The 26,005-nt window shown below is 41.3% G+C and overlaps 1 protein-coding gene across 1 annotated transcript in view; it reads right to left on the bottom strand.

Moving 5' to 3' along the window:
• The window catches only part of LOC117238392 (acetylcholine receptor subunit alpha-like 1), a 145,952-nt gene that overhangs the window by 50,113 nt on the left and 69,834 nt on the right, over nucleotides 1-26,005 (bottom strand). Inside the window, exon 3 of the mRNA XM_033503264.1 lies at nucleotides 3,644-3,688. Within this exon, the coding sequence (XP_033359155.1) occupies nucleotides 3,644-3,688 (45 nt within the window). The remainder of the gene's footprint in view (nucleotides 1-3,643; nucleotides 3,689-26,005) is intronic.

Here is a 26,005-nt window from a genome sequence, read left to right as displayed (position 1 = left end):
TATAACAATTGTGCTGTTAATATATAACAGTTGTTTCATTAATTTATAAAAATACACTGTTAATTTAAAACCATTAACATTCCATTACTTTTTGACGGTCATGCCATTAATTTAAAACGATTATACTCTTAATGATACCATTGATTCGAAACAATGCCATTATTAATTTAAAACAATAAAAACATCAATTCGTAACAATTAAATTAATGATTTATTTTATTTTATCTAATATTAACTACATCTTTGGAATCTTTTAAATGGTACTTTATTTCTATTTAATTCTATTTTTTATTTTAAATACAATACTTATTTTTTCGTTTAACTACTTCATATAAAATCCTTGCCAATGTAAAGTGTATCTATTAAGTGATTATCCATGGAATTTAACTCTTCGTATTCGCTCAGAGTCACGGGATCGAACCATGTTCGTAGATTTGAAGGAGCAAACGTAATCAAATCAAAGGCAACGAGATCTCGTCATTCAATCATGCGTGCTATGATTGATAAGTCGCATGGTTTAGTTCTTTTCTGTACTTTACTTCTTTTGATGAGTTCAATGTTGAAATATAGCTACTTGAGCTCAAGTACGAACTTAACTTTCGCGATATGTATACATGTAACATTCACGTACACTTCAATAACTAATAACATTCGATTTATTTCTATTGAAAGATACTTCAAAGTTATCTCTACGCTCGTATATAAACTGGATAAAGTTATTTAAAAATTCTATTTTTCTCTTAATGAATTTCAATTTATTCTCATAACTTGTAATCTTTTCTGATTTTGAACACATAATTAATAAAATTATTTGAGAATCAATACAAGGCGATTAAATGTGTTTAACAATTTTCTATATGCTGTACCCTGTTCCCTTTAGGAAATTAGACATCACATTTTAATTAACAATAATATATAGTATTACGTCAATGGGTGTCATATTGTATGAATTGCAACTTGTACGGTAATAATCTGTACCGTCGCGCGCTTTGTATAGATAGAATATCATATAGATAGAAAATCATATTAAAATCCGATGTGCTACAAACCTTCTCAATACCAGCAGATGCTAATTAATAAATTTCAATCTCTCAACTCGCTACTTCTTTACTATCAAATACTTTCACATCTTCTGCTCCCAATGACATAAATAACAATTACTCGTGAACTAAATATAACACAAGCATGTTTAACAAACTTTCATGTAATCTATCCATTTCTCCAATTGTACATTAAATTAAAACAGACAAAATCAAGTATAACGTAGGATAGATATTTTATCAATAAATAAAATTACTGATTTATGATGCATAATAGAAGCCCAGTGTTTCGTACCGCGACCCAGTCATTACACACTCGTCCATTTCTTCATCAGCAACAATCTTTCGAGAATAGCTGTTTCTAATATTCTAAAGTTGCTATTTACCTTCATCCAGTTTCATTTCTCTGTCAATGCTTCCCCTCCTCATTTAGTTTCGGGTGTATATTTCATTTAAAACTAATTAAATGCATCATTGAACTATGTACTATACGCTAATGTATTATCTTGATGCTGAATATTTACATTCAGAATTAATGAACAAACTCATAGTAGAAGATACTTCGTCTAGACAAAGAAACAGAGGTTGTCCATCATCAACGATCAAGGAAACAATGAGGGGACTAAACCGTTGCAGCGCGCCACCCCAGTAGCATACACACGATTGTTTATTCCGGCATCGGTGAACTTCCAAAATAAGCAACGGGGAGGTTCGACTTGCCTTGCGATCTCCAACAATGGCAAACAATTTCTCGCGACTGATAAAGAACAGCCACTTCGCTTGGCAGATGATCCTGGCCGACGGCACACTTTTCCCTGTCGGTGTGTTACGTACGTGTCCCTTCCCTGTCTTTCCACCGGCCAGATGCAAGAAAAAGAGGCGCGAGATCTATTGACGCGGACAAACGACTAGTGGCCGCGCCAAAAGGAAAGAATACCGGCGAAAAACCAACAGGCTGCCAGCCAGTTGCTTGCCGATTCCAGCAGACGCTTTGAAAAAAATTCCTCCAGACTTGTACCTAATTTCTTGCACCCTCTTTCGCTCCCGAAACACTACGGGTCGCGATTCGTCGCTCAACTCTCTGCTGTGTTGTCCGAGAATAAAAAGGAATCCCAATTACAATTCTCGATTCAACTTCAACGTCGACTTCTTGTTTTGTGTGACAGTGTTCGTGGATGGTTCTGAAGGTCAGTCGGATATGTAAAAATTCGAATGTACACTTGTTTTCATAGATACCCTGACATTTAAAGAAAAACAGAGTAAGTAAACTAGACAAATCGTTAGACCTTATCCAGAACATTGGACTGTAGATAATTTGTATGTTCGATATCACCACTCATATATGACAAGTCGAATATCTTCTTTGTTTATATATACTGTTTTAATCAATTTTGCAAATAACGTCGCAGTTTGTTGCCGCGTACTTGGAATGCTCATTTTGTACGTATGCGAAATTCGAAGCGACTAATTATCTAAAAACTGTATCAGGTATCGTAATAGTTAGCAAGCTCCGGAAACAGCACATGTTGAAACCGTGTCACAAATCGCGCGATTGAATTTTTTAACATCGTATCTGAGATTGAAATAAAAATCGCATAAAGGCGATGGAAGTGTAACACTGCTACCAGCATAGAATAATGATGCTATTCGCTAGACACGCGAATTCTCTCTCTTATCGTCGCTGAATTCGTGAAACAAAATGCGGAGGGAAAATAGAAGAAGAAAGCGGAGAAATGGCATAGATAAAAGTGTCTGCAGACATTGAATCGCATGGAACGGGAAGAGGCCTAAGAGGGAGAGAAGACTGGCAAGAAGTGGTATGTCAATAAGGATCGACTACCGTTTCGCGATTCCGATTTCGAATGTAGTCAACAAGCACGAAATGAAATTCGTCTGCTTTGAAATTCCAAACCTAGCAGAAAGGAGAGATATAGCAGCTGATGGTCAAAGCGACGCGCGTCCTCCTCTTTCGCAGCGATTCCGAATTTCTCCCTGTTTCCCCGTTCTCTCGTCCGGCTATAGTAACGGCAGAGGAAAATCACGTTTCGTTCTCATCTTTCTGGCGATCGTTTTCCACCGTGAACGACCGACTTGCACGGATTTCGCTGGCATAAGGTCCTACGACCTATTCCGCCGGCTCCTGGGAATCGTTTCGAGAATCGGCGACGGTACGGTTCGTTAAGTTGAGTCGCGGCGTTTTCGCTCGGGGACAACGCCACGGAAATGGAAACGCGGCCATATATTTAATTCCAGCGGCGCGAACGGAACCAGCCACGAGTTTCCTGAAACCTGCGCGTTCAACCGTCAAACAAAATTTAGTTCCTTTTCTTTCTTTTCTTTTTTCTTCTTTGCTTCCCATAGTTTGTACTTTTGGCCACTGTTGCGCGCCCCCGGCACGGTTAATTTAACGAGCCGACTTTTTAAAAGCGAATATTAACTCGGCGAGTTTCAATTAATACACGGCTGCGCGAACCATGGTTAATTAGCATGTAGACAGTATATTACCAAGACATAATGTTCGAGGGAATGAAAAGAGAATCATCCGAGAATGATACTTAAAATTGCGAAATTAAAATTAGATGTATATTGAAAGTGGTACTCACTTGTTCCACCCAAACGTTCGTCGTCATGATCTGGTTCTTCAGGTTCTGAAAAAGAAAGCAGAAAGAAGACACTTGAAGATCGGATGTCCAGAAGCGTTCTACGGTCTTGAGGGTTTCTAGTTACCGGAGGACGGATTTATTGGGTTTTGCAGATATTGGAACGATAGGCGTGCAACGAAGAGAGGAGAAACGAGCCTCCTGGCCATCGAGCAACCCAACAAATCATCTTACCTCCGATGTATACGCAGATTCAATTTCTCGCCGCTCAGAGCTTCGAAATTTTTCGTAAATCTTTCTTACTATGATCGACAACGTCAACTGCAGTTTGGAATAAGCTCAAAAATAATTAGATGCTGATTTATTTAAGCGGAATAGATACTGGCTCATCGCGATAATGAGATTTCCAAAGCATTCGCAAAGAAGTTTCCCGAGTCGATTAACGCTATTCTGAGATCAATCTGTTTGATCTTGAACCTATTGATTAATTAAAGAGTGAAATAATACGCAGAAGTTGAGTGAGTGCACAGGTGTTTTTTAAATAGTATCGTACATTTTTTGTCGGAAATATAATGTTCAGGTAGTTTAAGAGTATTGCGAGGAAAATACACGACACTATTTATTGTATTAAACACTATTACTTTTATCGTTTCTATTTTACTATTCGTCGTTAAACACATATGTATTGCCAACTAGTTATTTCCGGTAGTATTGGTTGTCCGAAAAGTTTCTTTCGTTTTATGAGGAAATAATAGACGCACAACGTTTTTTGTTTTATATTATTTTGTCGAATTACATACGATCCATTTTGTTCTGTTGAGATAAACACCGCGACATTTCACAGACTTGGTTTCACGTTTGTATGAAGATGCACTGTTGTAAAAAACAGGTTTGTGAAAGAAAGACACTTTTCCGACAACCTAATATATCAAAAGTTTGTAATAGAAAGGTAATTTCATTGGAACAGCAGAGTTAAAGAATACCCTGTATCGCTACTGTTACATCTACTATTTCAATTTTATTTATTTTTATTGATCACTGAACACGTACCATCGCCAATTACTTATTCTCCATCTCACGTCAAAAATACGTAGCAGGAAAGCAATTTCAGTCGAAGAGAAGGATCAAAGGGCTCAACGATCCTTGGTGATCGACGCTCGATCTTTCTCTCTTGGAAAGGCGGGCGTCGTTAAGAATGCGCCGAGCAAATCCCTTGATCCGGCAATTAGATTCCTGTTTTCGACAAACGTTCCGTTTTCCTTCGAGCGGAGCGCGAGGTTTTAGCGAAGACACCGCCAGCGAGGATTTGCCAGCGTGATCCGGCCGCGCTTCTGCCTCCTCTCTACCCCTGTTTTCCCGGAAAACTGCAGTATAGGAAGAAAAATAAGAGAGGAAACGAAGATAAGCCGTCGCGTAACAAAACCTACGACCGTTTTCACAAAGGGACGAGAATTATGGTTCCAATGGGGACGCTGTCACGTGGATTAGAAGAGATTGGTGCTACGGACGCCTGGCGCAATTACACGCGGTAATTCGAATGTGAACAATTATTCGACATTTTTTCTATGTAAATTTCCCGACAAATTGATGAAAAGTCAACTCTTTCTCGTTTCGTTCCGTTTTGGAATTGGCGATCCGGATATAGGGAATATTTGAAATTTCACGATGGGAAAGCCGGTTTGAACACAGCCGTCAGATGCGATCGCGATCGTATAAATCGTTTTTATACGCGAGCGTCCTGCTTCAAATTACAGCGGAAATTGTTATTCTGAGCGGGGCCGAGATACGGCCACTGTCTGTGTGCTGCAATTATGCAACGTAAATGAATTCGCCGTGTTGCCGCGGGCACGGTTTATCTCGCGTGCTATTTAAAACGTTAAGAAAATTTGCGTTATTAACGTAGAAATATGAGACTTAAGTATTTCCAACGTGTCGTGGACGCGCTAGTTTGCTTAGCTGCCGCCTCAGCTTTTGTTATGCGGTGAAATATGGATAACAATTTGTTTAAAGACGCTAGAAGTGTTTTTTAAAAACCTGAGAAGCATAAAAACCAAGAGACAGGCAGACATAAGGTAAAATTCACACAGATCTTTGTACGTTGCAACGTAAAGTACGTCTGACAACGAATCATCTTATTTTGCTGTTCGTTTCACTTGTCAAACACTGTTGCGGCGCGAACAGACGATGGGTCAAGTAATAATCTCCAACTACTTTGCGAGTGTTCGAATGAAACAAAACTCAGGTGTCGAGCATTAATTATGGTAGAACTTCGTTATTAGAATATATAATTCGTTCTTAGTATATAGAAACGTGTATTTTTATAGAGAATGTGTTCAAACGTTTGTTTCTAATTTGAGTAAATTACACGTGATAAGTGTTGAGGTTGACTGATAGAGGAACAAGTTGGTGAATTTATAATAGAAAAATATATTGAAGTAAGTATAGGTATAAGTATAGTGTGTGCAGATCCAGATCCTCACTCTTACAGTGTTACAGTAAAATAGGAAGCATGATAGAGAGCACGTTCCTATATTTATAGCAAAGGACATTAGCAAAAAGTGAACCTTAATGTGTAGCTCTAGCTGAAGGGTACAAGAAACAGCAATAGAAACCTACTTATAGCTCCTTTGTTTCTAGATCTTGTAACCCAAGACAAAATTTATATTCAAGGGCACAGTATTATGGACCTCTCCTTGTCTTCAATTTTTTCACTAAATTCTATTCTCTTCGTAACAGCGGTCTCCAGGTCACGGATATACAAAAGAAAAGGCGTAGAGTTTTTCTTGAAGTAATTACTTCAACAATAAGAAAGGAACAGTTGAACTGTTCAGCTTCAGTTTTCCAAACATAGGCTCCTATTATCCGAATCAGATAAAAAGAAGAAGAGCTGGAGAGAGTAACTAATGGAGCTCTATCATCAGAATTTCTCGACTATCCGAATTTTCGTCCCCTAACTTGTTCGGATATATAAGATTATGCTATAGATACTTTATGATGTAGTGAAACAAATAGTCACGATATCTCAACCAATTCTGATAATTCAACGAGAAAGCTATTTTTCTCAAACTCAAACCAATATCCAGTGATATTCGGACAAGATCTATTAATGTACAACAGCGTTTGAAGGTATCTTCTTTCTTAAAAAGTAGAAATCATCTTACGTTTCAAGTAATTTAAACGATTTCGCTGGATGTCGAGTAGAAGACTGGAAAGAAGGAAAATGCGATCGTTCCTTATTGTCACGCCGTTATCCCCTAAAAGTATCGTGCTACTTCTGAAACGATACGTGACGGCGTAAAGAGTCGAGCCTAGGTTGCCTCGATACGCCCAGGTTATCTGAAAGGTCTGACGTGTAAACGCATAGCCTGGCCCCGTTCATTGGCTGACGATCCTAAACGAAGCGCTGCAGAAAACAGCCGCGTCAGTTTACGTGTAGCCGGTCTAATGTTATGGAAATTGGATGTCGAAAGAAAACAGAGGGGTCTGCATCGAGCTTACTCCGGGGACGTACGAATAGAAGAATACGAGGAAACTGTGTTTTCCCGGGGCCACCCCCGGTTGCGATCCATTTTCCGCCCGTTACACCCTATCTTCTTTTCCCCCACCTTCTTCTTCCTCCCTCTGTCGCGTGTAATTTCAAGTTTCACTTTCCCCGTCTCAGCCGTCGTCGAGAGCCTCTCTTAACCGCGTTTTCTCGCTTTTCAGTCCCTTATCTACCGTTCCACGACTCGACCCACCCACTCACGCGACCCCTCTTTCTCTCGTTTCGATGTCGTATCGCCGCTATCTATTTGCCAGTTTACGCGGTACGTTCGGGTCGATTTCAGGAGCACGCGTGTGGCCAATTTCAGCCGTTTAACGACACCTCGGAGAAATTTTGGAGGCAGAGACGCAAGAGGAAAACGACAACAGGCGGAATCATCTTGCCGGGGTCCTTACTTCCTCTGCAAGCGCTCGAGCCCTGGAGGCCGTGGAAAATTTCCAAGCGACGGATGCTCGACTTTCTTCTTGCTCGAGTACAGAAATTATGCACCGGGATGTGCATAATGCATTCCTCGGTACGAAGTAAACCGGCGGACTTGGTCACCGGGAGGAAATATGCAGAAAGGGCGTGGTACCTTTTCCGGTTGCTAGCTTTTTCCTGCCGTTATTAGCGAATGAAAGCGTACGTCGATCGTGAAATACGATTGGTTTTTATACTCTGCGCAGGAGATATAAAAGAACCCTTGCATCGAACAAAAGCTAAAGTTCGTATGTTTCGAGGATTAAAATGAAAGTTATACCTCATGTTTTATGAAATATATGTGTGCGAGGGATTAGATCCTGGTCCAGGATCATACGATGTCAATTTGGAACTGTCTTTCTATATTTTTCAAAAGTATACGTGTTAATCTTAGCAATTACGGATTAGTCTTGGCTGATATGGTAAAATAACTGTTAAATAAGAAACAACAGAACTTCGATATCGCACGATTTTAATCAAATAGAAACAGAATTTTAATCGAGCACTCTCCCAATCGTTTCTCACTGACTATCGATACTTTGATATAAGCGTTCGTTCGGTTCTTTACTATTTACCCGTATAAATTCTTGTTCTCCCAATTCTGGTTTGCACTAATATACTAGATCGTCCGAAAAGTTTCTTTCGTTTTATAAGGAAATAGTGGATGCACAACATTTTCTGTTTTATACTATTTTATCGAATCACGTATGATCCATTTTGTTCTATCAAGATAAAGATCACAACGCTCGACAGATTAGGTTTCGTGTTTGTATAATTATGCGTTGTTGTAAAAGACAGGTCTGTAAAAGAAAGGACACTTTTCGGGCAACCTAATATTTAGCCACCAAAATGTATGGTATTCGCTAAATAAATCAACTCTACGAAGTTCGAGGGAGCCTACGCAGATTTTTACGTATGCATGGGAAAACTAACAGTTAGGAAAGATATAAAAACTTATCAGATGTAACCCATATGTTCGTATAGTATCGTTTTCTATAACATAGAACATATCGTACGTTGTACAGGGGTTCACTGTATTTTGAATATTATTGCAAAGACGTCTCTTGATCCGTGTAATAAAGTGAGACCCGTGACAATTCGACGGCGACAATGGCTTCGAAGCGACGAGATACGAAAGCGTGAGCACAAAATTGGACATGGATTTATTTACATTCGAAGGGGGATCTCGTCCCTTTGACAAATCGAGCCTTATCGCCTGGAACAGCGAGCGTAAGTTCGTCGCTTTCGCAAGGATCACCGGCGGAAGAGCGCTATGAGAATTCCTTGTAACGTCACCAGGGCACGTCGTTGTGTCTTGAAAACGGAATCGTGATACGAATCGCGGACGAGGAACGCATCGTCTAGATAAAAGGAGGAGAGAGCAGAGGCATCCTTGATGTTCAGCCGACGTGGAAACCTACCAGCTCTTGTGGCAATTTGTCCCGAGGAATTTCATCGACACCACTTTCCTGCTTAAAATGGCACACGAAACACGGCCAATAGATCGTTCCGAGAGCTCTTTCCTACGCGAAAACTGAAATTTCTTTCACAAGCAAACAAGAAATACCCAGCAACTTTATGATTTTCAATATCCTCTCTTTACCTTTGCTTTCCTTTCTATCCCCCTTCTAACCAGTCCTTCAACTGTTGTTTCATAGGCGAAATAAGAAACGCGGAAAATGAGAAGTTTCTGGTAGAATCAGACAAAAAAAAAAAAAAGAAATGGGGAAACGGAAAACAGAACCAGCCTGCCTAAAGTATCTGCGTAATGGAGCAAATATTTTCTGAACGACCGTGGAGAAAAATTCTATTAGTTAGACACAAACGAGTTCCCCTGTGATATTACACGAAGGATAAAAAGAAGCTATCACGAGGGACAAGGCCGCGGAGGGCGTTCCCTGGCTGTTGTCTGGAAATTAGGAGAAGATGAGTAAGAGCAAAAAGTGCGCCATACGTCAGACGGATTCCCTCCACGCCTATAAAACCGTCGCTCGATCTTTATTAAGGCAGAATGAGAAGAGATACGCTCTGGTTACAAAGGGAATAACTCTGTTTCTTAAGGAAACACTTGCCGAAGAAGCGAATGTCTCTAAGCTCGAATTAACCCACTGCTTTTAGCAGAAGGCAAGAAACGTGTCTTAAAATGACACCAACAAAGGAACGAAAATCTGGGTAGCAAGAGGGCAGAACGGAAGTTCCATCGTAAATCAGTCCGTGGTTTCCCTTATCGACCGCCTATCTACCAGGGCTAAGCGATTTTTGAACATCTCACCGGCAAGAACGGCACCCAGACTGCTGATAAAAAAGGCTGGCCAGCTGGCGCGAAGGAGCTTTTTGTTCGGCCCTCCTTTCAGCCTTTTCCACGGCGACGCCATGACGCCCGCCATCTCGTTCGCATATTCAGGACTCGCTGGCTGTCTCCATACTCGTTCCCCGAGCCGTGAATTTATTCCAGGCCGAAGGAAAAAAATATCTCTATTCGTCATTCGTGGAAAAATTCGCGTATACCAAAGAAACCAGCTCGCTCGAATATTCGTTCTATTGTACCTGCTTCTAGACTCTTCCTCTTGGATACTAAAGAATAACTTTAATTTCCAATGTCCGATGCAATGATTTTCAAATCGTTGAGATAGCGACGTACTTCTATTTCCGTGGAAAAAATTTATTTCGTGTTTCTGAGAAACTTTCGCGTCTTTGATAAGCGTACAAGAAACGATATATTGGATTGGCAACTAGGTGATTGCGGATTTTGTTATTACCATCTAATGACACTTAATTGCCAACCCAATAATTCGTTACAATAGGTTTCCAGAAAACAAAATTCATAAAGAATATTTGATATTTGGCTCGCTGAAGAAAGAAAGTCTTGCTGCTGGTGCACGCGTTTTTCAAACTATTCCTCCACGTACTTCTGCAAACTGTGTTCAACATTTTTTTAAATAATCGATAATACTTCGCCGAAGCGGAACGCTTTCCATGAAATCTACTCTTCAACTTTTCAAAGCCTTTTTACGATCCCACGACTACGGAAGAATCTATAAAACAGTACGGGAACATCGTAAACTTTACGAAAAGCACATCCAACGCCGTGGATAGCAACTTAATTGCAAAAACTGACCAGCAGAACACAAATACACAAGACGAACGTTAATTGTTTAAAATTTTGTGGTCAGATCGACTTGATAATCGATAAATCCAGTTTATTAGAAGGAGCATCAAAATGTTTTTATATCCGACGGTTATGTCTTTTTTTCATGTTGTGGCTTTTAATCGTATCTCGAAATTCCATAGAAGTATGAATGTTTCTTCTTTCCTATTGAGACATCAGCAATTTTTTCAATTAATATCGTTGAATTCTGTTTTGTGATACATTGCAGAAGCCTATCGTTCACATTAAAACCACAAAAAGCATTTGTAAAATTAATAAAATGAGTTATATATGTCGGAGATGGAAGGACAGCGGGATTTCCCGTCTGGGATGCCGGGAAACCCCCAATATCATAGTCAAGACTTTTATGATAGCCATGTTTAAGCAATAAAAAAAATAAGAAATAATTTTAATGTTCCAACCTGGTTTATGACGATGGGTTCGGGTTCAAGGTAACATAGGGGGTCACTAGACGTAGCCACGGTCACGGGAGGGACGTGTACCTGACAGAGGTATGGAATGATTATATGGCCCTCCTTAAAAACAAAGATTGACCCGAGAAGTGAGGACAGGAATATATAAGGGCAGTTTCATTTGGATTACGAGTTAGATAGTTAGTTAGTCGTTGGACGAATTGCTGATTGAGTTATCGAGAAAGTTAGCCGAATCGTGTATTACGTTGATACTTGTCATCCCGTGGACCGTGGATTCGTTAACGAATCTGAAGCCATTGTCACTAGCTTCGCGAGTGCCTAATCGCCGTGATCAGTTGTCAAGGCTGTAACAACTCTATTATTGTAATAAACTACACCTGTGTGTACCGCATCAATGGCTAATCCCCATGATTCATTCGACTGAAGATTCATTCGACGCCCACAACCCTACTCCCAGTGCTAATCCGACATATATATATATCAAATATTTCAATTCCTTTAAATTTCATAAAAGTATAAACTCTAAGCGAAATAGGGATAGTAAAGAAACAAATATCGAACGAGTTCTTCAAATTCCTTTTCGTACCAATAGTAATGTAAATTCAATAGAATTCAATAATATGAATTTATAATAGTCCAAAGAAATTACAAATGAAATTTTGCGGCGACACAACTAATCCTTGTGTCACGATTTACACGCGAGTATGCGTGATTCGATGCAAGTTCAGATCGCGGAGAACGGAAATTCTTGGCGTTTCCGATCCCGTGAACTACCACTCGACGAACATCCCAGGAAAAAGTATTACGTGTCAGGCAACTTATCTCGCGTCAAGGAACTTCTATTGCACTTGGTGAATCGCACGGTGACACTGAACAGCCGGCCCGCGTGCTAGAGGTTTCCTCTGCGTAAATATCGCGGAAATATGTCATCCGAGAACGGCCTTCGTGACACTTAATTGCTCACTCCCAATTAACCCCCTAACGCGTGGCTCCACTCAGCGCGCAATCGTGTCCTTCCCATCCTCCTACTTTTTACTAAATTCACAGCATCCGAATGCTCAGAGGTATTCCGTCCAATTTTCATTTCGCCGCAGTTTATTCCTAACCTATTTCAATGCTGATTCTTGCCTTTTCTTCTCTTTTCGTTTGTTTGCCATGCTCCGTATTCCTTCGCTTTTCCTTTTTCTTTCTCTTTTTTTTTTTTTTTTTTTTTTGTCGTTTCTTCGACGTTTCATCGAAGCGAAGAGAACCTCTCGTCATGCGAGTCCGTGTATCTGATCATCGACGAAGTAGTCTACTGAACTCGCACGATTTGATTATACACCACCGTTTATGAGTACTAGAACGATTCTAAAAGATACGATTAATTTAACGAAGGAGGAATTAAGGTATCCTTGCGAGGATTATTATTTTATTCGAAAGCTTGGATTATAAAAATCCGATATATTTAACGCATTCTCTGTGATAAAGAATCGAAGCAACATTTATTCGCTCGTCTACAATTTCTCCATAACTCTGACAAATCGTTTTTCCGAAACTTCATTACGTGTTTCGAATTGTTATCTATCACGCATAAAATATTCCAGTCGACTAGTCAAAAAATACGGCTCAGTCGTTATATTTTTTACGAAATCGACGAAACGTCAACTTCGATGGAGATGTATGTTCCGTCACATTTTTATTTCCATACGTACGCGACAATTTTAATAAAAACGATTACTTTTGTTAAGTAAAGCGAATAGCGATAAACTAGCTAATGTTTAACGTAAAAACTAGCTAATGGTTAACGTTTGCAAGCACTCTCGGTGTTAAACAAAAATAAGCAACCGATCAAAGGGACCCGCATTCCTTTGGTCGATCGATTGCGACCGAAAAGCCAACAATTACCAGAGCGCGAGGAAAAAGGCGTTGTTTGCACGTCGCAAAAGGCATCGGCGAAGCAAAGCTGTGCCGGAATGGCGTGCGAACGGGGTTTCGTAACAAAAGGCAGAGCTTCCGCCGGGTCAGGGCAACAAAGACAAATTAACTGGCGCTAGTAGAAAAGTTTTAATTGCATTCGGCCACCGAATCAACTCGATGCTTTGACGATCTCTCATTCTCCGCGACCAAGCCGTTCTCCTCTCTCGCCTTTTTGTCTCTGGGTGTTTCTGTGCCCGCGTACCAAGTCCGATTTAGTCGCGATGGAAGGCGACACTTTCCTCGTTGGAGTGGGAAGATCGGCTTGAAAAAGAGCAGATAAAAGGATCGATTCACGATGACCAGCTGCGACGGAAGTTTTAACTGGAAACCGAGGATCGAGCATTCGCCTTCGTCGACCACGGAACACGTTCAAGAAGATAATGACAAATGGTAATGACGGATTATTTTTATTTCCAGCCCTGTGAAATATCTGTACTCTGGCACGCTAACGACTCTTTAGATAGAAAGCTGAACTCGTTAAATAAATCTACTTCGAGAAATATTGATTCTCGATCTCTGCAACGTGCTAGTTTTGGTGACACGACTTTTCTACCTCTTCGAGTAGCTTTCACAGCTCTACCCACGTCCCAGCCGCCAGGGATAATCAATAAGGAGAAAAAAACAAATTTCCACCACTTTGAATCGATTTCGATCGATAATCTGGAATAACAAACTCGCTACTATCGATCAAGACCATTTTTTTCTAAATTTAACGTCGCGTTAACGACAAGGTAACGTTCTAAGTTATGAAACTTTTGCGATACACGATATTTTGCGATATATCTATATATATATCTGATATTACGAAAATAAAGAGTTTAGCATTCTACTTCTGAGAAAATGTCGAGCTAAAGGAAAAGGTTCTCAGAATGAATATAGGAATCGTTAAAACGGTCACCCGGGAGATGGATACAGAGGTAAAGAAATCGGTAATTTTCCGCTGGAGAATGAACCAATGGAATCAGTCAATCGACGTAAAGTGCAGGCTCTTTGTGTGAAAGTAAAATTTCATTCGCCGCAGCGAAAAGAGCCCCGCTCCTGGAAGACGGCAAATCCAATTAAACCTCGGCAGAAGGAACAAAGAAGCCAACGTAGGAAAAGCAAGTGAACTTTAACTACTTTCTGGATGCCGCGATGGAGATTGGTATCGCGAACCACGTTATGATCGCCAACTTATCAAAAATATCACATGCTGTCGTCCGTAGATACAGAGCGAAAGAAGAAAGCGGAACTAAGATAGAAGAAAATAAAGGCGACATTTGGCCAAAAGTTTCTCGTTGGATTTTTCGTTGAATTCTATGACGGCCGTTTCGTGGATCAGCAAATTCCACGAAGATGTCTCGTCATAGTCGATTCCCGGAATAGCGCGGTAACGACCGTCGGTGAACTTCCAATCGATTCCAGCGAATCGACTAGCCGCTGAAACGACGTCGCGGCGTCGCGTTTGAAAATTTAGCGGCGTCAAAGCGCCGCGTCGGCCACGAGAAAGGACGCGAGCCACAGAGAAAAGCAATTTGCCAGTTGTTACAGGGAATACCTACGATTTCTCATTTACAAGACCGGATCTGAACGATCGAACGCCGCTCCGCGCTATCGAAACTACTTTTCCCTTTCGTTTTACTTTTTGTTTGGTCTATCGGAAGTTTCGCAATCTCGTTCCACGTTACGGAGTACCACCAATCGGTGTGAATTAATAGAAACGAATATACATTTTAAGTACCGTTACGCTCGCCTATCGTTCTCGTGTATCGAATAAATTTCTCTGAGTTGTATAATTGTGTCTCATCTATGTGTTGACAGATAGCAGAGAAACTATACAACTTTTACTCTTCTAACCATATTATAAATCTGGTGTAACATTCAATTGTAAGAAATACGGTACCATTTTTTGGAAACAATCTGAAATTGCTCTCGTGCTTCGCATTCTTTCGTTATATAAACACGATCTTTCAGTGACTAACGACAATATTAATCGGACAGTTACAGAGAACTGCAGCTAATCTTCCCTTATGCTTCCGCTGGCTCCGCTTAACTCTTCTAAGCCATTTACGACTAAGGCGGAGTTGGAAACTTCCTCCGACTCGGACGTGCACACGCGTTTCCCATACGCAAATACGAACCCTAGGCCGACTACTCGTCTATCACTCTACCGCCTCGTCGAGGTTTTATATCTCAGAATAGAGAGAGCAAACGCGTGCATGAATGTATTATGGAATTCCTTTATCCAGAAATGTTAGAAATTAGGATTTCCAATGGTTTTGTGGTGGACGGTAAGACGTGTTGTTGGTTAAATTAATAACGAGACGAGTTGATTTCGTTAACTATATTTACAGTTATTTTAAAGTGTAGATTGTATATTTTGTAGCGTACCGTTATAAGATTGCGCGATATTGCAATACTGATACTAATTGTTATGCTAATTCGCTAGACTGATTCGTTATACTTATTCGCTCGATTGATGATCTCGATGACTCGATACTGATACTGATTCGCGCGACTGACGATGTCTGGAGAACGTGGTCGTCTATTTATACTGGTTGGGGGGGGGGGGTGTACCGGAAGGTTTGAACTTATCGCTGGTTGTCGGTTGCACGTAACAGCGAAACTGCTTTGTCCAGAGTTTGTTTATTACATTATGTGCGTCGTACAGTGTTAATCCTCTGTGGCAAAACAACTACGTGAGGCATCTTCGAATCGAAACGTCCTGTGACGCATGTGCCGCTATAATTTCTATCCTATATAGTAATTTATTGATAAATGGATTTATTACAGTGAATTACACAGAAAACGATGATTATTTAACTTGAACTTAACACAACAATAGTGTGCTATCACAACTCTCGATTAACGACTCTTCACTCTCCGGTGGCTAACTGAACAATCAACGTCTGCGGTGTCGAAATATTAAGCTGTCCGAAAAGTATCTTTCTTTCGCAAACGTGTTTTTTACAACAGTGCACCTTCGTACAAACGTGAACCCAAGTCTGTGAAATGTCGCGGTGTTTATCTCAATAGAACAAAATGGAACGTACATAATTCGAGAAAATAATATAAAACAAAAAACGTCTATTATTTCCTCATTATTTCCTCATAAAACGAAAGAAACTAACAACCTAATATGTTGATGGCCGTTAGGTCTATTGAAGTTTTCCGACTTTTTCGACTTGTCGGCATTTTCGCTTTATCGTCGACATTGTCTGTATGTCGGTACTATAATAAAGGCGAAAGAAGCCGCTGTAAAGAGAATCATTGTGCCAAAAACTAGAGAAGATATGGAGTATTCCTAGAAGCGAGACCTACTTCAACATACTTTACACAAGAAAGTCTAGTTTTTATTAATAAAGCTATCTATGGAACGAGACCTGTTACCATGTAGGCATCCGCATCGATAAGGAAATTCGGCTGAAATTCCTTTGAAAACTGGTAGACAAGGTTTTGACGAACAGCTAATGGAGCCTTTGGCATCGGTGTCTGTACTGCGAAATGGAAGATTCGATGGAGCTTTACCGGCCGGAACACGATCCCAGTCACAATTTCCATGAACGTAAGAAGGAGGATTATCGTGAAATTTATGGCAACGGACACAAATCCAATTAGCCCGTAGAACACCACCAGTTCTAAGAGGATATATTAGTTCGCTTCGGCACGGCTGAGCCTGCTTCGCGCCCTCTCATCCGCCTCTCCTAAAGAGGATCTATTTAGCAGGGGCAAGGTGAAGTTTCGCGAGCGTCCTCGAAACTCGCGGAATCGCCAAGTTCGTCCGTCGTTTACGCGGCCCAGTTCGATCCACCGTTCCGTCGAGTATCCACCGTACACCTGGCTGTGCTTTGTTATCTGTTTTATCAAACCCCTAAGCGGCAACGAGGTCTACCGACCGCTTCGAGGCGCGCTTGTTACTTTGGTCTGTCTCTCTACCTCTCTCCCTCTCTCTCTCTCTCTCTCTCTCTCTCTTTCTCTCTGTAGATGTTTGCGTATTATCCCAATTACCAAGGCGCGTTTCGTGTTTCCTGTGCCGATAAACACGCTGAAGAAGCAATCCGTTTCGTGGAATCTCTTGTGGTATACCTTTACCGGACATCGATATTTATCCGAATGGCTTTTAACCTGAAAATTATTCGCCATCGCGTGATACTACACCTACAGAGATTAGTTTCCTCCGCATTCAACTTGCCTCCATTTTATCTGCTATTCTATCCGGCAGCTTCTAATTGAATTTCTGTTTGTCGTATTTGCTTTATTCTATGCCAAAGTTTGTCTTCCTGTTTTTCGTACTGCGTGATTGTCACAGAGCCATAAATTACCAATAGAAAAACAACAACAAAGTGGCCCAGGGTCAGAAGACAGTAACAGCATGACCACCTTTGACCTGGGCCCCGATACCCCCTCCATAAGAGCTAAACCCTCAAAATCAGCTCTCGACACTCTGTTCTAACATTCTTAACCGTCAGTCTCTTGGGTACACATGATAAATTCTGCCACCATATCTCATAGCGATACAAAAACCAAGGGGGGCTAACAAACATCCCGCAGGCCATTGAAACAACAACGTAGAGAGTGTTCCCGTGTCAGAAAACAGCAACAACATGGCCATCTCTGACCTGGGTCCCGGCGACACTCCCTCCATAGGAGCCAAGCCCATAGTATTAGATTGTCCGAAAAGTTTCTTTCGTTTTATAAGGAAATAATAAACGCACAATGTTTTTTGTTTCATATTAGTTTATATAGTTTCATAGTTTCATTAGTAACCTAGTATATAAACCTTCCTAAAATCAGCTCTCGACACTCTGTTCTAAAACACTCTGAACGGTCACTCTGTTGAATTCGTACAAGAAATGTTACTACTAAATATATCTAAAGTTCAATTCTTTACGTTATTTGTGAAACGTTCGAACTGCGACGCGAGGAGATCACCGGTGATCTGTCAATTTCGTGATTTCTTGTGTCTCCTACGTGACACTCGTGAAACGTTTAAACTTACGCGAACTCATTCGAACGACGCGAGGAAACGACCAGTGATTTCTTGATTTCATCACTGCCCGTGTCTTCGACGTGGCATAATCGTGCGAATGCGTAATAAGTTCTTAAGGATAATAATAACAGTACTAACAAATACAAAGAAGAGGGTAGGTGCACAAAGACAGTATCCGAACGAGCGTAATAAAAATCAAGCAGCTACGAGACATGTAGCACAGAGAAGCTACAGGGGAAGATCCAATAATCCGTACTCGATTTCCCGGTGGCTGTTTATCGGCTTCGCCTCGAGCCGAGTCGTTCGACACACGGAACGGCGTTACGTCCAGTCACGTAACAAATCTGGCGCGATTAAAGTGGACGGAATTGGGTGGACGAGCGCGAGAAACAATCGCAAGTTTGCGCCATGTTGCAGGATGTAGACGTATTTAAAATATCGGAAAAGCACTTGCCGTTCAGTGAACGCTATTCAATCGAAACGGCCCGATCAGAGCCTACTTCTATTCTCAATTCTCGATATATCGTTTGCATCTGTCAGCAACTACTTCAAATAAATCGACGAATTGCTTCGGGGAATCGGGCGCGTGACCATTCGGCAGAAAAAATAAAAAAAAAAAGATAGCGGAGAAACAAATACAACGACTTCGTGTCGGCGACAAAGTGATCTACGAGCCGATCGATCTTGTCGATCCATTCGAAAACGGATTATTGGTTCGTTAACAAGCAGCCATTCGTTTCCGCGTCGCATTTCTTTGTCTCTGACACACCCTGTCCTCGCGTTTCGTCTTCTCGCTTTCGTTCAGCTTTCCAGGGCGAAATTGAAATTTCCGCCCCGACGAGCATCTGAACGTCACGGATCTTGGAATATTTCTAACCGAATAAGATTCACCAGTCCGTAACCTTTTCTATCCGTTGTTTTCTACTTTGTCGTTTTTCGCGTCGAAACAAATTTCAAACGAAGCATCCGAATTTTATCTGCTTTTATCTTTGTCCGATGAAGAAAAAGGGGAATGGAAATACGTTTGGTCGAAAAGGCAGACTCGTATCGATGGAATCGTTCTAAAACTGTGTGTCTTTGGCTCACTGGTTCGATTGTAATTATTCGGAGGCACGTACGACGCGGAATTGGATCGCGCGGATCGTGAATATCGATTGCAGTTGCGTTTCGCTAGAATTCGATTTGGTAAACGCAGCTCAAAGGCGAAACGCAGCTTTTTGTCTAGCTTACGATACCCCGCATGCCTCTTCCCTCTCGTTGGAAATTTATCGAAAGCTACAATTCCGCGTCACTTTTTAATTAATTCCAACAATGAAAACTTTCGCCTAACTGTTACGCCAGTTTCTATTGCCACTCGCTTTTGCGTTTACTCGCTGTTTGTCGTAGAAGTTAACGAAAGCACCGGCGTTGTTCACACAATCACATTTTCTTTCTACGAAACTGGAATTAACGCTTCGTAGCCGGAGATTCTTTATGGATTTCGCAACGGAGATCGAATGGTTGCCAAGATTGTTATTAAACAAGCAATCCTGCTCACTAAACTGTCTCTTAAGCCCAATATTATACACATTATATACAACTGACATACCAACATCTACCAACAGCAAAATACTGACATTCACGGACTGTCAGTCAGGCTGTACTAGTCAGATATACTAATCCAGAAACAGTAGTCACATTACTATAAGAGCACATCACAAAAATAGAAAAATGGCCACAAGATAAAGAAATAAAAGCAAACCCCAGTAAATTCAACCATATTACATTTACACTAAAAGAACGGAAACCACCAAATATTCAATTGAATGGCAAGTTAAATACTTAGCACTCCACTTAGACACACAACTTACATAGAAACAACATACTAAATCAATTATAGACAAAATACGGATAAAAAGAAGACAGATGTACTGGCTAACTAGTCGAAACTCTAAACTCAGCATAGAAAATAAACTAAAAATCTGCAAAACGATAATAAAACCAATATGGAATACCACTATGGGGGACAGCAGTGTTAGACTACATAAATAAACTAGAGTTGTTACAATCGAAGATACTCAGAACAATAGTCAACATCCCATGCTATGTCAGACACGAGGATATACGCAAAGACTTAAAAATACCAACGGTCAAAGAAGAAATTGACAGGTACGCAGAAAAATACAAGGAAAGAACGGCAACACATCCAAACCAGCTAGTTGCTGAAACGAGCAAAACTCTCATAGAAAGAAGACTAAAAAGAAAACACCTTACTGATCTCACTAAAGAAATAAAATAGTCAAACTCGAAGATGGTATCCCGATAGGGATAGCCATCCACATGTTATTTAACAATTAAGTTAGAAAAATTTACGAAATATCCAGCTGGACAAATTATAAAGTACAAATTAAATAATAAAAAAAGAAAAAAACTAACCTGTCGGCAATTAAACGTACCGATTGTCTACCAATTAGTTATCAATTAACGCTGCATGAAACTCGCAACCTAATTCGGATAAACGATCGTTCCTACAAACATTATCCGCATTTACGAGAGGATGTTACCGTGCATTCAACGTACGTCGACTCTTTCTTCTCTCTCTCTTCCTTTCTCCTCCCTTCTGCCCCTTTGTCTCCATGTGCACCCTACGATAATCTTATTATACGTATGTCTCGCGGTCGAAAATACGGCACACAGCACGCTACCGAAAATCGTCGTATAGTTTCCTGCACAATTAGAAATTCTATTTATTCGTAAATTTCTCCCTACCATGCTGCTTCGTAATTCGTGGACCTCGCATAGGTTGATTTATTAACACGTTGCAGAGCAAACTTCAGTCGCGAATGCAACTTGCTATGAAAAAAAAGAGCAATATGTATATCGCTTATCACGATATTTTTGTCTTTTTACTTTTTACTAGATTTTGCTGCTTACGAAAACTTGTTCCCGCCTCTCTGTTATTTCACTTTTTCGCGCCACTGTTCAGCCAAGTAATTTTATCATTTTTCATATTTTCGAAAGCGCGCTTTTTTCGACCTACGATCCACTCGTTCGACTGACAATAAGAACTGAATAAAATCCATCGGAAAAACATTCTTTCTGCTGAATCTAGTCGAGATTCTAGATCCTAGTCCCTGGACTCGTTAAACAGACCCCGCTACGCACTGCGCCACCTCGTCATCGATCTTCTTCTTCTTCTACGTATTATTCTACACGAGTAAGTATATACTTGCATAAAAGACAAACCGCTATTAATCTACGAGTGATTAACGACATTTCATATGTACCAACCTAATATAATCCACGATACGACATCTTGTAAATTTCCAAACGATTTAGTCTACGCGATAAGGTAACTATTATACTGTTCACGAATTTAAAATCAGGGTTGCATTTCCTTGATAAATTAAATCTTATGATGAACAGAGAACAGTGGAACGTTCGATGCACCAACAACGAGCCTATAATCCATCATCGGCAAATTGCTATGCAGATACATGTGACGATTCGCGAATCTTCGTCGCATCGATACGGGCGCATTGACCGAGAGAATCGAAGCGAATAGAAGACCGAGGGTAAGCGAGATACAAAAATATAAAGTGTCGGTAAAGTTTGATGGCGCCAGAGAGGGTGCGCGCATTATATAGACCGTGATACGCCCGAACGAGCGCGGCAGCCACTAATTAACCCGGTCTTTAATTACTGCCGGCGCTTAGCATCTCGACCGCGGATGTTCGCCGCGTGAAATCGGCTGGAATGATGCCGGTCTCGGCGTTAGCCTCTGCCGCATCGCCACGACATACAAAAGAACGCGCAGCTCCGTCAAGGCGAAAGTAAACTAGAAACATACCATTTGAACACTGTGGATGGTAAAATGATCGACGAGAAAAGGGAGGGAAGATGCATAAGGATTTCATTGACTTCTCGCTTCGATGAACAATTCGACGAACAAACATCCTTAAATACGGCTGTGGTCGATAGACGATGAGAGAAAAATGCCGGTAAACGCGGCTGTAAAGATGCAAATACCAGATACTTTACAGAAGCTCGTTACAGAGGAAACAATTTCCATGATATAATGAAATATCGTTTATCGCGCTGCTATAAATATCTCTGTTTACCCAAGCTTCGTTAAGACGTAGAATTTCGGCGGAAAAAGAAATAACAAGAAACACATTGGCACGTAATGGATTGAAAAAATGATACTTTCCAAGTTTTGCAAATAATTTTCTCTCCCGAAATATTCGAAACAAGTTTCATGATCTTTCATCCTTTGCTAGAAACGCGTGTTTATTGTAGAAAATTGCTTTCAGCGTAGAAACGGCAAGATTAACTCTTAGTAACCAAAATGGCGGATAAATCCTGTGGGATAGAAGATGAAGCAGGGAGATCGAGCCGTCATTTTGAAAAGTCCCTGACGGAGACATTGGCGGAGCAGATTGAGGCAACTGGGAGAGTCGTATCAATAACCGAGCATGACGGCCGCTGGAAAATACGGTACGTATCGATCGCTGATCCCTGGAACGGATTACCGTCAGATAACGAGGTTAACAATAACCGATCGCCACGATTCCTGCTCTCAATTTGCACGGCTGACAGCAACAGCGTAGCGCGTGAATATGCAAATGAAAAAAGTTTCGACGCCAGCCAAGTTTCCTCTGTTCGTTCGACTATTGTCGAGGGGTAGAGAACTTAAAGGAGGAAATGTTGAAACGCGGCCTCGCTCTTTCGCGGTAGACACCGTTAGTTTCGCGAGCGTTTCCATCACAGAAAAAGTTACAGAATCCTCGAAACTGTATCTTGGAAGAAATTCCTGCCTGCATTTTTCCCCATTTTTTCTGTGCTGATGCAACCCAGCGTAGCTCGACGTTGTGGATTTATCGCGAGATTACTCGCGGAACTCGATTAAAACTACTATCTCGATAGTTACACACGTTAGAGTAAGCTATTCGTAACTGTAATACCACGCGTCGGACGAAGCACGTTCGAGCGTTGCACGTATCAGAACTGCGTGCAATAATTCTCGATTTTAGATAGAAATTGCAATCGTAGTAATAGCGGCAATTAAAATTTACCATGAGTACAGTTAATTATTTTTCTCATCCTACCCAAACGTGTGAATGTATAATCGCCACGAGTCGGAAAATCGAGAATGCGTCTCGATGTACAACGAAGTTAGTCAATCGACCCACAATCCATCGTAAGACTCTCCAGGCGATAACGCTGGAAATCGCGCACCTTACCGCCAACTTGGCCATACAATCCCAAAATACGTTCGAGTAAAACTAGAAACACACACGTGGCAGTGACGATCGTGTCTTTCCACTCGCATCTATCAGCGCGATCAAAGCTACCGCGAGGATCACGGTGCAAACACGCGGTCTGCAAAACTTTCTGCGTCGATTTAATTAGGACAGCATCGAGCCAACGGATTGAAAATATTGTTGGGAACAAGATCAACGATAGAGAGGAGAGAGAGGGAAGAACAGAGACGGAGAGAGATCGTTACCATAAATTGGCGAAACGTCCGGGTCCGAATAGGGGGCGCGGTCGTGGCGCCACTCCCCGCCAGTGTCCGTTCGCGCTGATTTAAGGGTTGTGCGCGCTTTGGAATAACGTGTCGGCGGCGACGTCGGTGGCGGCGAGTCGCGTCATTATCGTAGTTAACAGGCATTATCGTCTCTAATCAGAAGTATTTATTCGATGGCCGGATCGCGAAAGGGTGGTGGGTGAAACGGGTAAGCGACGTAAACGCAGAGGATGGAAACGCGGCCGTCACCTAGTCGCCACGCCCGTTATTATTTCACCGCGGGGCGCAGTTGTAAAAGCGACGTGCAGCTGCAATAGCTGCTGCCGTTTGGCTGTCCGTGGAGTCGTTGCAGCTGGGAGTGCAGTAGTAACAGTAGTAGCAGCAGCAACCACGGTTCGATGACCCTCGGTCGGATTGCAGCGGCGACGCTCTCGCGCATCGATACGCCTCCATATTCTCCCGACAAAAGTAACGTGGAAACGTCTGCCTTGCTCTGTCCCCCTCTTTCTTTCCTTTCGCGAGCTTCCTTCGCCTCTCCGCGTCTATCGTTCGTGGCCCCTTCCACCGGTCAGCTCTCTTTCTATCTTTACTCTTTTATTTCTACCCGGCAAATTTTCCAGCACACTCGAAGCGTGTTAGGGACCATTACCAACAAGAACGAATAAAGGTTAACGTACGAGCATTACCGGGTTACAACTCACGCAGAGAATTCACGATAAAGAAAACAAACTGTTGGCTCGTGACTCTCGTTTGTTCCAAAATTTCGCCTTTCATATTGGACAAAATTCGCGGAATTTTGCGATTTGCATCATATTAAGTTACGGTTCTTGCAAATGTAAATTACATTTTTAAAAAACGAGCCGAGGTTAAATAAATTTCGCCTTTCTTAATTAACTACCGCCATTTGATATCTCGCGGTAGCCAAGTTGAGTGTGTTTCACGGACTCGGATACGCAGCTTATTTACTGGATGGTTTAGAGGCTGCTCCACAAAGGGAAAAAGCATGGTTCTGAGAGGGAAAAACTGAATCCGATGAAAGTTGGTCGTGCGAGGAAACGGCATGTATAAAACGCTTACTGTGAACTCGTGTTCTTACAGGGCGCATAGCGCGTGCACTATAAAACAATTTTCAGGGAACTACGAGGTCACGCTATAAAACGATTGCTCGTAAAAGTGGCGGAAAGATATCGCGGCAAATGTGATTTCGTAGCACGCTGTATGCAATAATCGCTAACGAAATTCTTAACAATGGAACGACACGGGTCGGCTGAATCCTCTTGTTTCATCACTTGCCAACGATGTGTACAAAAAGGGAAAGAAAAATTTCGACGAACGTTTCAAATGCTCGCTACATTTTCTTCTCTATCGGCTCTTAAAATGTTCGTGTCGCCCATCCATTTTGTCAGCGATGACTAAAACGAAGTTTTTGAATTTCATTAAAGATAAGTTTCTCCGCGTCCTCTCTTCTCTGCTGAATTTTCCATTTTCCTGGAATTCATGGAGCGTAAAAATAGCGAACATAGAGCCGCGACAGTTAAAAATCTTGTTACCACCAACGCTGTTCCGCGTTATTTTCGAGAGTATTTCCACTCCCGCGATTCTCTACACGGTTTATCGTCGCGTTTAACTTTAACACAAAGCACTTTACACTTGCCATCCTGCTGTCACTTCGACGACAGCATTTCGCAATCGTTACATCGTTAATCGCTCGGTAAAATTAAATCAATCCCTTGAAACAACTTCTGACAACTCTCCAATCGATATTTTTCTCTAACACAGCGTTATTTTTATCATTTTGGACGCAATACTGTCGCAACAAACATTCCTCCGAAATCCTTTCTTCGAAATATAAAAAGCAGGAAGAAACTAAGATGATACTGAAAAACCTGGCCGATACACGAACGATTCCAGTCGATTGCACGATCCGAATGACTAATGGGATCCCAGCATACACACCCATGACCCGATCTCGTGAACCCATTATTTCTTTTTGTTTTTTTTTTTTTTTTCGACCTCATCCAAACCTGGTTAATATCCCCGAGTAAACAAAACCATCGGTGCATGGGGTAATGCGATGGAATAAAAGTATTATGATGAAAGACCCAGTCGAGCACTCCCAGGGCGCTCGGTACTTTTTAAAATTCATTAACAAATTAACCCTCCGCCGTCCTTCTCAAGTGACGGAAAACTGATGGAAGTACGCTGTTGCACACGCCCTCGACATATTTCCGGGAAAATCATTGTCCACCGTTAAAAGCTACTTGCTCTAAATAACAATATTATATTATTACATTTTTATAAAACAAGAATTTTAACAGTTCGGAAAATTAAATAATTCAAAAC

This window comes from Bombus vosnesenskii, unplaced genomic scaffold (genome assembly GCF_011952255.1).
Source record: "Bombus vosnesenskii isolate JDL3184/JDL3185 unplaced genomic scaffold, Bvos_JDL3184-5_v1.1 scf7180000013492, whole genome shotgun sequence".
In the NCBI taxonomy this organism is placed as follows: domain Eukaryota; kingdom Metazoa; phylum Arthropoda; class Insecta; order Hymenoptera; family Apidae; genus Bombus; species Bombus vosnesenskii.
The sequence above is the reverse complement of the archived record's forward strand: the minus strand, read 5'-3'. Positions and strand labels throughout refer to the sequence as shown.